General features: G+C 37.9%; 1 protein-coding gene across 4 annotated transcripts in view; it reads right to left on the bottom strand.

The window, feature by feature from the left end:
* Positions 1 to 220: 220 nt before the first annotated feature.
* The window catches only part of PRKCI (protein kinase C iota), a 79,994-nt gene continuing 68,176 nt past the window's right edge, over positions 221 to 12,038 (bottom strand). For 3 of the 4 annotated variants that reach the window (XM_079923383.1, XM_079923381.1, XM_079923382.1), the window contains 5 exons: positions 11,007 to 11,132; positions 9,760 to 9,839; positions 7,915 to 8,004; positions 7,424 to 7,539; positions 221 to 3,072 (listed from right to left, as the gene is read on the bottom strand). In XM_079923383.1, the coding sequence (XP_079779509.1) occupies positions 2,985 to 3,072; positions 7,424 to 7,539; positions 7,915 to 8,004; positions 9,760 to 9,839; positions 11,007 to 11,132 (500 nt within the window). In that variant the 3' untranslated portion in view covers positions 221 to 2,984. The remainder of the gene's footprint in view (positions 3,073 to 7,423; positions 7,540 to 7,914; positions 8,005 to 9,759; positions 9,840 to 11,006; positions 11,133 to 12,038) is intronic. The other variant, XM_079923380.1, reaches the window with a different exon arrangement.

Here is a 12,038-nt window from a genome sequence, read left to right as displayed (position 1 = left end):
AGAGGCCCGCGTACCGCAAAAAAAAAAAAAAAAAAATACACTGAACAATATTTTATGAGTAGATGTCTACAATATGGCATCAGAACTACCAATGTTGCTTTAAGTACACCAAAATTCCAAACTCTAAAATTTTCATTTTTCTTCTTGAACAAATTTTGATATGCCTTTGTTCTTTCACAAAACTCTGGTATGCTACATATTAAACATGTTCCAATCTTGATGAGTATTAAACATTTTATTTAAAGATTTGAAAGTAAAAAAAAAAAGGTACACAAATACAGATCACATTATACCAAGGCAGTATTCTACATGACAAAAATCAAAACAAAACAAAATTTTAAAAGTAAATGTACAGGTACCAAACAAGCATAATACCTGATATGCCTTTCAGGCTGCATACACATAGAATGATCTGACCACATACATGCTTATACAAAATAAATTGTTTCTTAGAACACCAAAATTCCAACCATTCTGTCAACTGCCTTAGTCCCCTGGTGAGTAATCTGAAACAACTTCTATGTAATATAAAAAGAATTGGCATGGCACATAAGGACTACAAAAAGCAGAATACAATTTAAAACATATTTGTAATTCAATTCTGTATAAAATATACACAGTAAATCTTATTAGTTTTTTTTAAAAAAAATATTTAAAAAAAGGCCACCCTGAATAATGGTTAAAACCTCATCACAGAAAAATGTTTCATCATTTGTAACATTGATAGAAAACTGATGGATTTTTTTTTTAGAAGATATCTAACTTGAAGAAGTCATTTACTCAAAACTTATTTAAAATTGTAGATAAGATAGTAACTGTGCACCCCTTCTCAAAATGTTTTATCATGAATACTCTAATATGTAACTAAGGACAAACTAAAAGAAAAACTCAAAAAAATGTTTCTCAGGCTTCCCTGGTGGCGCAGTGGTTGAGAGTCCACCTGCCGATGCAGGGGACACGGGTTCGTGCCCCTGTCCGCCGCGGAGTGGCTGGGCCGGTGAGCCATGGCCGCTGAGCCTGCGCGTCCGGAGCCTGTGCTCCGCAACGGGAGAGGCCACAGCAGTGAGAGGTCCGCGTACCGCAAAAAAAAAAAAAAAAAATGTTTCTCAAAATGAGATCCAAAGACCCAACAGAATTCTAAGGCAGGCCCAGTAATGTGCATATTAAACACACTTACTACGTGATTAGTCCACATTCTAAAACTTGAGAACGAATGCCCTAAGGGAAACAGTACCACTTAAAAGCAAGATGATAAACATATTTCTGATATGTCAAAAATTTCTATAAATTTATGATTTGAAGTGAATATTGCTTTTTGTTTTCAAACAAGTTTCAGGTCTTAAGAGAAACATACATACCTCTTAAATAAACATGTAAATTATATAAACATTTCCTTGGAGGTTTTCATTGCTTTCAGACATAGCTATTCAAAGAAAAGAGAGTACATGGCCAGAAACTTTGGAAAAATTACATTTCAAATGAAATGCAGCATCCCCGTGCCCCCCAAAAAGAGGTAATTTAATAAATGCCTACATATTTTAAATCATTCTAAATTTAAGACTAGATAGCTTTCCTAAAAGTTACATTTTACTAAGATTGGACAATTATAAGTAATTTAAATGATCATGGTTATTTTTTAAGTCCCTTTTCATAAAAAAAATAAAAATAAACAACAGAAGGATGCTATCATTGGCATCCCTTTAAATAATAAATTGTTAAACACTAATATTAATAAAAAATAATCTGAAGAACTCTGCCCCTGAAATGTATTCTACTCTGATTACATGTGTTACCTACTTAACAAAAACTCACTTATGGAGCTGGAACTGTGATGAGTGTGAGCGTACGTGCATATCCTGAAGATTTATTCATGTTTACTCTATTATTTTTTCTTGAGTTTCATTGAAGACTCCACAAAAAGGATCCGAAAGTATGGATAATGTGGTTTGGGGAAGAAACAAGCATGGTTCAGACACTATTTGGAAGATAAATTATTTTCCTGTATACTGACTTATAAGGAAAAAATAATATACATTCTGTGTCCCCTGGATAATGGAATGCTTTTACATTTGGTAGCAAGTGAGTGCTTCCTTATTATTTAAGTCAAATCACAAAAAGCGACTGTGAGATTTACTGTCCAATAAGAAATAAATATTACCATTGCACTTTTCTGTATCTATTTTAAGTTTCTATTTTTTCCTTTTTATATACTGAGAAGTGTTCCATTTAACTGCTTCCTGGGTTCTTTGAACTACATTTATTAACACTCCAGTTAAAGTTCCCACTACAGGGACAAGCTCAGACACTAACCCCGTAACATACTAAAGAAATCACTTGAATCAGTTTTTCAAAAACAGCTAATGATTTGGAATCTGATTCTTAATAAAATGTGCCTATTTTCCTCCTCAAGGAGAATCTGTATTCCCTCATTCTAAGCAAGCAACGTCTTTTATTACCAATTTATAATTGTTGCCTTAAAAATCAATAATTTAATTTGCTAAAGCAATGATAAAATTTACAGCTGAATTTTTAAACACATAGAACTCAGAAAGTAATAGGTAATATAACAAGTTGTATTTTGCATTACTCTTTTATTCCAAAATTAAACACTTAAATGACTTCATGAGTATGACAAAAATCAGGGGAGGCTTATGATGTAATCCCACCATGTGCCTTAATGCAACAGATAATCTTTTTAGTCAGTACTTCCTTTAAACAAAAAAGACAACTTTGTTATTCATCAGTAGGTTGCTGGATTACCAGTGTAACTAAATTTTGACATGATTGTCTGCAAAGTAGTTTCATTTTTTTTCCATAGTTAAACGTAGATGTAATAATTGACTCTTACAGTCAACAATAGAATATACTGAGTGCTTTTCTTGCAGGTGAAAAATATAAAATGGTTCTTTGCATCCAGGCTGGTAACAAGTTTATCCATGCACTAAATGGCAACACAAGCAAAATGCATAGTTGAGAAAGGAGGATCAGACACATTCTTCTGCAGACATCAAAAGAGGATTAATGTACTCAAAACCTTCAAATTCAGACTGATCGATCTTCCTCACAATGTCACTGTTGAAAGAAAAATAATTTTCATCATCAAGATTTCTTTGATTTTTTACTTAAATGGAAAAATAAGATTAAAAAATTAAAAATAAGGCTAATTTATATAAGTTATAGGGGGAAAATCTACAAGTTTTTAGATTAACCCCAAAACATTTTCTAGAAGAATCAGGAATGTTGAAAATCAAAAAAGACTAATAATCCCACGAGCAAGTTTAGAACCAAAAAGTAGTCCAAAACTGAAGCCTGGGAATAAACAAGGTACAAATTGTCATAATCCTAGGTAATCTTAACTTTTGACCTGAACGACATTCATAATTTAACATCCAGGTCTGTATTAGTGTGCAATTTAGTAGTCACCTCAACAGCCAGATGGAAGATGGTGAAGAGACGGCCCAGAAGAAGTTAACCAAAATGAAAAGACAAGAGGAAGAAGAACACTGAAAGACCTGGAGTGAGGAAGGGTCACCACAGGTAGGCAGTGGGTCACAGGGAGCAGAGAGGCTGGCATTCTGCTACACTGGGCTCCTAGTTTAATTCACAAGAGTATTTCAATCAAATATTTTACTACTTAAATGTTCGTACCGGGGCTTCCCTGGTGGCGCAGTGGTTGAGAGTCTGCCTGCCAATGCAGGGGACACAGGTTTGAGCCCTGGTCTGGGAGGATCCCACATGCCGCAGAGCAACTGGGCCCGTGAGCCACAACTACTGAGCCTGCACGTCCGGAGCCTGTACTCCGCAACGGGAGAGGCCGCGATAGTGAGAGGCCCGCGCACCACGATGAAGAGTGGCCCCCGCTTGCCGCAATTAGAGAAAGCCCTTGCACAGAAACGAAGACCCAACACAGCCATAAATAAATAAATAAACAAAATGACGGAGGAATTATGTTTAAAAAAAAAAAATGTTCGTACCATACTGCGGAGCACCACGTTACACAGGACATAGTCTCTTCCTTCAAGAAGAGAAGGAAGGTAGGTACTTCACATAACAGAAAGCAGTACCTGCTAAGTTTCCTACACGACAAGCTAAGTTCTACTCTAACCACAGTTCTAAAGAAAAAGGTGACTTCTACTTGGAGAAATCAAGAAAGGCAGCATCATTCCACACTTACTGAATGGAATTATGAAAGATTATGGTAGGTCTGGGGAATGCCAGTAATTTATTAGAGTTAGAGCACAGGAATAGAAGGGTGTTAAGTGGCAGAGGACGTTGGAAGGAAGGTAATGGCTAGCTCAAAGACGCCAGTGATGTTTACACTAAGTAGGTCCACCTTGATCCATCAAAGGTCTGGTTACATCTGAGGTAGCTCTGAAAGATGGGGAAGATTTCAATAGGTGAAAAGGAAGGAGCAATAGAGAGGAAATGTTAACAGCATGCTATCAGGGAATGGTGAGTAACTGAGCCTGATGAGAACGCAGCGTTTCTGTTAGAGTATAGTGAGAGATATGGCTAGAAAGTCAGGCTGAAGTAGATGGTGGGAGGCCTTAATTACTAACCAAGGGGATAGACTTTTTCTGCTAGGCAATGTAGGAGTTACTGAAGGTTTCTGATGAAAGGAGTTAAAGAACTGGAGTGGTACTTCCTGAGTGTACCGAACAGGCTGCAAAGTAAAGAAGGAGTCAATTAGGATGGCATGATATTCTACGTATGATCTGAGAGAGCTGAGAGAGTGGGAGGCCTTAATTACTAACCAAGGGGATAGACTTTTTCTGCTAGGCAATGTAGGAGTTACTGAAGGTTTCTGATGAAAGGAGTTAAAGAACTGGAGTGGTACTTCCTGAGTGTACCGAACAGGCTGCAAAGTAAAGAAGGAGTCAATTAGGATGGCATGATATTCTACGTATGATCTGAGAGAGCTGGGCTGGGCTTATGGCAGTGGGAATGGAAACGACACAAGTGATGAAGTAAAGCAACAAGAGACGAGGACTTGGCTGCTGAAGGTATTATATAGTTCGGTAAGGAAAAGTTAGAGTCAACAACCACTGACTCAGCTCTTGGATCCGAATGCAGGACTGCACGGTGGTACAACAAGCAGAAAAGGGTAAATAAAAACAAGGACCCGAGTGAGAACAATTTAGACTTCGTATGTTTGAGGTGCGTATCTGACAAACTAGGAGAGATGTTTAAACTAGTAGAGGGAAGTGCAGCTCAGGAGAGATATCAGGGCAGGGGCTAGGAGCTTTAGAAACCACCGCTCATTTATTCTTCACAGCACCTTGGGAGGTAGGCGATATGAGAAGACACAGGCTCAGTGAAGTTATGCAATTCACACCCAGGGTACCCAGCTGGTAAGAGGTGGCGTTGGGATTCAAATTCCTATCTTTTGGTTAAATCCAGTGCTCTTTCTAATACACAATGCTGCCAGATATAATGATTTGGGTACACCTCTCCCTCCTCTAGTAGCCAGTAAGCTTTCTGAGAGATTGGCCTATGCCTTGATCGTCTTTGAATGTGCAGTACTTAGCATAGTGCCTTTTGCTCAAGAATTGTTTGCCAATTTAGCTGGGAGTCATTTAATAGCTGGTATGCATGCTACGGGGTTGGCTGAAATCTCCAAGGTATAAACTGCATATAGCAAAGAGAAAGCAGTCATGAACAGAACCACGGAGCATCCTAGTCTCAAGGGGACAGGGAAAATAAGATGACAAGTGGTTAAAGAGATGATGCAGAAAGAGGGTAGGCAGTGCCAACTAAAGCAGGCCATGAGTGCCAGACGCTTTACTGACATCGGAGGAGATGGGGGCAGATCAAAAAATGCTTTAGGGCTTCCCTGCTGGCGCAGTGGTTGAGAATCTGCCTGCCAATGCAGGGACACGGGTTCGTGCCCTGGTCTGGGAAGATCCCACATGCCGCGGAGCGGCTGGGCCCGTGAGCCACAACTACTGAGCCTGCGCGTCTGGAGCTTGTGCTCTGCAACAAGAGAGGCCGCAACAGTGAGAGGCCCGTGCACCGCGATGAAGAGGGGCCCCCGCTCGCCGCAACTAGAGAAAGCCCTCGCACACAAACGAAGACCCAACACGGCCAAAAATAAAATAAATAAATAAATATTTAAAAAGCTAAAAAAAAAAAAGCTTTAAAATTGAGAAATTAAGACGTCAATTCAACCTTCAACAGGTGAAAAAGCAGGTTAAATTGTAAGAGGTTAAAGTGTTGGCAGCAAGAAAGTGTAAGATAATCAATGTTGACTACTCTGAAGGAATTTAATAGAGGTGGTGCTTATTTATTTTTCTTTTACCATAAGCATCTATTAACTATTTTTGAAAAAGCTCGAAGATGAAAGGAAAATGAGAAAAAAATGTGGTGGTTCAAAGAAGTGGAAAAAATTAGGATATTTGAACATGTTTATAAGTAGAGGGAAAGAAGCTGGAAAAGAGACGTTAAGGAAGGTAGAGTAGTGGAGATACCTGACAAAAAGGAACCCTGGAGGAAAAGGGGAGAGTACCCCTTGCCTTCCAAGAACCGGGAAGAAGCAAAAGCTTGGGAAGAGTTAGAGAGCAATTCTGAGATGCAAGGTGGTCTGGTGACAGCTGGAAAGGGAGCAAGCTCACAGCAGAGAGGTCTCAATCCTGGCAGTCAACTCAAGGCAAGGTTAACGCAGTTAAGAGTGATGAAGGCAGGGGTAGGACTGAAGGCTTCTAAAATGTAGAGATAGTTTAGAAGAGCTGCGGTGAGGAACGTGATAAGAACTAACAAGATGTAAAAGTAAAGTGACTGCCAAGCAGAAAGGGCTTTATGAGATGAGAGAATGAATCTGTAATGACAGGTGAAGGATCAAATATCCCCAAGTTATTCTAAACTTTAAAAGATACAACATAAACACAAAAAGCATGTCAGATCACTGCTGCCTGGACTTGATATGTTGATGTAATCTTTTAAAAAAAGTAACTTGGCAATACATATCAAGAGCTTTAAAAATTTTGCACCCTTTGACCTAATGCCCCGTCTAGGAATCTATCTTAAGGTAATACTCATGAACTCAAAGATGGTCATCATCAAAATGCGAAACAGTGCACTGGAGTGGAAAGAGCACAGGCCTTAGTCAGACTTGGGTTTGAATCCTGGCTCTGCCACCTCATAGCTGCATAACTTTGCTTAACCTCTCTGAGCCTTGGTTTCCTCATCTGTAAAACGAAGATGATGACAACTAGGTTTACAAGGTTGTTGTGAGAATTAGAGATCATACACGTAAAGCAAAGAAGAAAATGACAATCACTGTTTTTATAAGTGTGTGATTCAAACATCCCATAACTGAATGATTAGATAAAATACAGCATAATCTGATAATGAAACACTGTGAAGCCATTAAAAATGGGACTTCCAAAGAACTTTAAAAATATTTTCAGTCTATAGAACTACTTACTCATCATCTGGAGTGAGCTGGACAGGTTCATTAGTAAACTGAGAATCAAAGTTGTCCAAACCAAATTCCCCAGAAATATTTGGTTTAAAGGGAGGTACCACCTGCTTTTGCTCCATCTAGAAAAGACATAGTGGATGACAGCTCAAGCCTGCATTCTTAGAAATATTCCACCTCTACATTTCTCCTCTGTCCTCAGATATTTCCCAGTCTTATTAAAATGAGTCCCTAGGCATTGTTCTACAATATTCACAATGATGGAAATAATTTACAAATCTGAACATTGATGCAGGCCTCAATAATATTAGAACCTGCTCCATTAATTAATGTTCTAAGCTTTTACTGTTTCAAAAGCTTTTTTAAAAGCACTGAAGACAGTGGTTTTAAATTATTTAAGCTGTGATATACTAGTTTTTCAATATTCTTTTAAGTTAATAAATTTTGGCCCAAGAAAATAATGAAACCTAATATATTAAACAGTCCAATTTACATACCATATCCCAATCAACATTTCGGAAGAATGGGTGTCCCTGAATATCAGCAAATCCTGTTTGAGGATGACAACCCAATCGTTCCTTTGGGTCCTATGGTGGAAAGAAATGTTTCAAGAACTGGGTGAATACCCTGCTTTAGAATAAATCATCTTTGTGACCTGTGTTTTGTGTCTATTATATGATACCTTTATGTCTGAACTCAGAATGGTCTACCTTTCTTTTCTAGAAGGTGCAACACTAGATACTCAAATGAGTATCTGAAGCTTGTGACAAGTAAGATTTCTTCATGGCTCTCTCTCCAGCTATCCTTGTAATTCAAGTGGAGAGATGTCGCCACACCCTGCTAAAGAAAAATGGGAGGAAAAAGAACAGCAGAATCAACTGGGCAGCATCCAGCTCTTTCTTTCACATGGGTTAGAGCGATAGTCAAAATATGCAAACCCCCAAACTTTACAAGTTTGTTTTTTAGCTCAATTTAAAAGCCCTATGCCCAATTACAACAACCATAATCTGTGTATAGCGCAACAATACAACCATTATTTGAATCAATGGACTGAGAAGCGGCCTGCAACTTATAAAATTATCATGAATGAGAACATGTTCCCATTTTTCTTTGCAGTAAAAGGCATTTTGTTTTGCATATTGACACTTCTCACCTTCACTTTTCACTGTGGTAAAGCTTAGGTTTCCAGTTTAAATCTTTCCTCACATAAAATACTCATTTAAAACAAGCTTGCATTTCTTATTTTATTAAAATTCATCATTATCTTATCTATTTATCTTAGAAAATAAATGCAGGGCTTCCCTGGTGGCGCAGTGGTTAAGAATCCGCCTGCCGATGCAGGGGACATGGGTTTGAGCCCTGGTCCGGGAAGATTCCACATGCCATGGAGCAACTAAGCCCTTGCGCCACAACTACTGAGCCCGCAAGCCACAACTACTGAGGCCCGTGCTCCTAGAGCCCGTGCTCTGCAACAAGAGAAGCCACCGCAATGAGAAGCCCACGCACTGCAACAAAGAGTAGCCCCCATTCGCTGCAACCAGGGAAAACCCCACGCAGCAATGAAGACCCAACACAGCCAAAAATTAAAAAATAAATAAAATTTATATATAAAAAAAAAGAAGAAGTAGATTGGTGGTAGAGAGAGGGCTCTTTAAATAAATAAATAAATAAATGCATATCAGCCCACTTTCTACCTACCATTTATTTAAAATAAGATTTTAACGTAAGAATTGGAAAATTGGTTGGTGTGGAAAAAACCTACACATTTGGTGTTAGAAGCGTTATGAGTAAAGATAGTTCAGAATCGTAATCTTAGATAGATCCTAAAACTCTTCTAGCCTACCAACTGCAACAAACAACAGAATTTTCAGATGTTCAGATTTTTTAAAGCGCCAATGATAGCATTTCATTTCTTCTGAATATTATCTAATTATAGGGTTGTGATATGAGAATCTGCAGGGAACACTACTGCACTAAGTGCTCAATAAGTTAAGACATTCTATGAATAATAATCTAAAGAAAACTGAAAAACAGAGCTGAAAGTACAATTGAGGCTATCCCCAGAGATGCAATTTTTCCCTGAGTACATGGTATTTTTCATTTACATTAAAAACACCGTATGTAATATAAAGCTGGGGGTAAATTATATTGGCAAAATGGAAAGAACACCTCACCTCAGGATCTAATTCTGTCAACCTACTCTTTGCTGAAGAGACAAGTTCCAGATCTAACTGAAAAATTACATACTCTGATGTTTTGGAATTTTACGTTGCCTGAACCTCTCCTTACCAGCTTCATTTGTATAGAGATAAATCACTAAAGATTTTATACACAATTTATACCTTGTTGAGGAAGCTCTTCAGGACACTTGCAGCTTTTACAGACAAAGAACGTGGTATGCGAATTTGTTTTTCCAAAATAACTAGAAAGATAAAATTTATGGCGTTATATTTAACTTTTACAGGGCTTTAATCTTTATATTTTTATTATGAGGTATTTAAGGCATTCTAGCAGAAAAAAACAAAAACATTACATACACTACCTAAGCGTCCTGTGTACTTTCCCAGTCCCATTCCTCTCCTTCCTTCTCAGAGACAGCCTCTATCTACTCTGAACAGTTTTTATCATTATATGCATATGTTTTATTCTGTGACTACCTTACCTTAGTTTCCTTATCTGTAAAATTGGAATAAAAATAATACCTAATTCATTGGGGTGTTATGAGGTTTAAATGAGTTAGTATCTGTAAAATGTGTGGCACATATTACTAAATTCGATTTTATTAGACGTTGCCAAATTATTCTCCAAAGCTGTTCTGTCCATTTTCACTCCATTTTCATTTCACACCAGAGTTCCAGTTGCTCCATATCCTCACTAGCACTCGTATTATCAGACTTTCAAGTTTTTGCCAAATGTGTAGGTAGAAAATGGTAGCTCATTAACATTTTCACGTGCACACCCCTAATTAGCAGTGAGGTTGAACGTCTTTCCATATATTCCACAGTCAGCTGGATTTCCTATGACATGAAATATCCATTCATTTCCTGTGACGGCCTTAATTATGAAATGTAGAATTTTATGGCAGTCTTCGCACTTCTTTGGACTGTGTGTTGGTTGGGGAGGGGTCCTTGTGCTTGTCTGCTTGTTTCCGTTCTGTTCAATTCTTTGTATTTCCAATTGTGGGGCTTTTTTCTTCACCTTTTGATCCCTCTTATCTTCTTGGTACTCTACTTTTTCCCCATATTTCTGTTGGACTTATGCATTCAGCCTTGTGGTCCAGGTGAAAAGACTGTCCTCTCCAGCTACACAATTCTTTCCTCCAATCTCTGTGATGTACAATCTGAAGGAACCTCTTTGTTATGATTTTGAGTATGAGAAGGTAACTGGCAAATGTGAACAGACTAAGAGGTAGGAAGGATAGATCAAAACAACAACAACAACAAAAACAAACTCAAAGCCTCACATGTTAAGGACTATATTGTCCAGATTATTCTCCTCTTTCTTACTCAAGGTAATAACTTGAGCCATCCTCATTCATGCTCTAGAATAGATTATTCACAGTGAATCTCTGTAAAACACTGCAAATTACCTTGAAAAAGATAATCCTCTGTGTTTTGATCAGGGTTATCAGAGCTCCCAACAATATCAAATGGAGACCTTCCTGCCATCATCTCAAACATTAGTACTCCAAGAGCCCACCAGTCGACACTGAAACCTTCAAAAAGAAATTTTAAAGCAACAAATTATCCATTCTGCATTCTAAAAAGTCAGTAATTTGAGATTCATTTTATTACATAATAAAAAAAAATAAACATAATGAAAAAGTAAACTCGAAATGCATTACAACTATCATGGTAGGCATGGAGGATTATAGGAATATTTCACTTAACAAAAAGGAGAGGTACCTAAAAGATAACTTTAAAAATAAAATATGGAAAATGGAACATAAGTTTCGCTTCCCAAATATGTCTGTAATTTCAGACTCATAGCCTGTATCTAATATTTTGTTTTGAGGATATAATGAAATTGTATCTGAGAATAACCTTCCTTGATCTGAAACGTGATCTTCTGCTAGCTGACTAAAGATCCTTGAAGGACTTTGGAACTGGATTATGAGCAGCTATCAGAAATACCCATCCTCCTTTACAGCTGCTGGAATCAAAGGGCCAGAACCCAAAGGGTCAAATGTTTTCTTGAGATAAACATATCTTCTGGTTCCTGGCAAGCAGGCAATCTTTCCTCCATCTTTCAGATTCCTGGGGGAAATACCCTAGGAAATCTGAACCATCTTCCAGAGGTTTATGACTCTGGAGTCACATGGCTGATTAAATCCCAACTCTGCCACTTTCCAGCTACATGACCTTGGGCAAGTTATTTAACCTTTCTGTACATCAGTTTCCTTGTTTGCAAAATGTGAATTAACAGTGCTTACCTCATAGAATTATTAAGAGGATTAACAGTTAACATATGCAAACTGCTTAGAATAGTGCCCAGTACTCTTAAGTGCTTGCTACTAATAAAATATTATTCAAATTTGCGCCCCCAAATACTGCCAAGGTCCCACCATCTCTGATTTCAGAATTTGGGGGTTTTATGTAGGTTTTAAGAAGATCAAGAAAGT

This window comes from Stenella coeruleoalba, assembly GCF_951394435.1.
Source record: "Stenella coeruleoalba genome assembly, chromosome: 5".
Classification (NCBI taxonomy): domain Eukaryota; kingdom Metazoa; phylum Chordata; class Mammalia; order Artiodactyla; family Delphinidae; genus Stenella; species Stenella coeruleoalba.
Note: the sequence above shows the minus strand (reverse complement) of the source record. Positions and strands in the feature narration are given on the sequence as shown.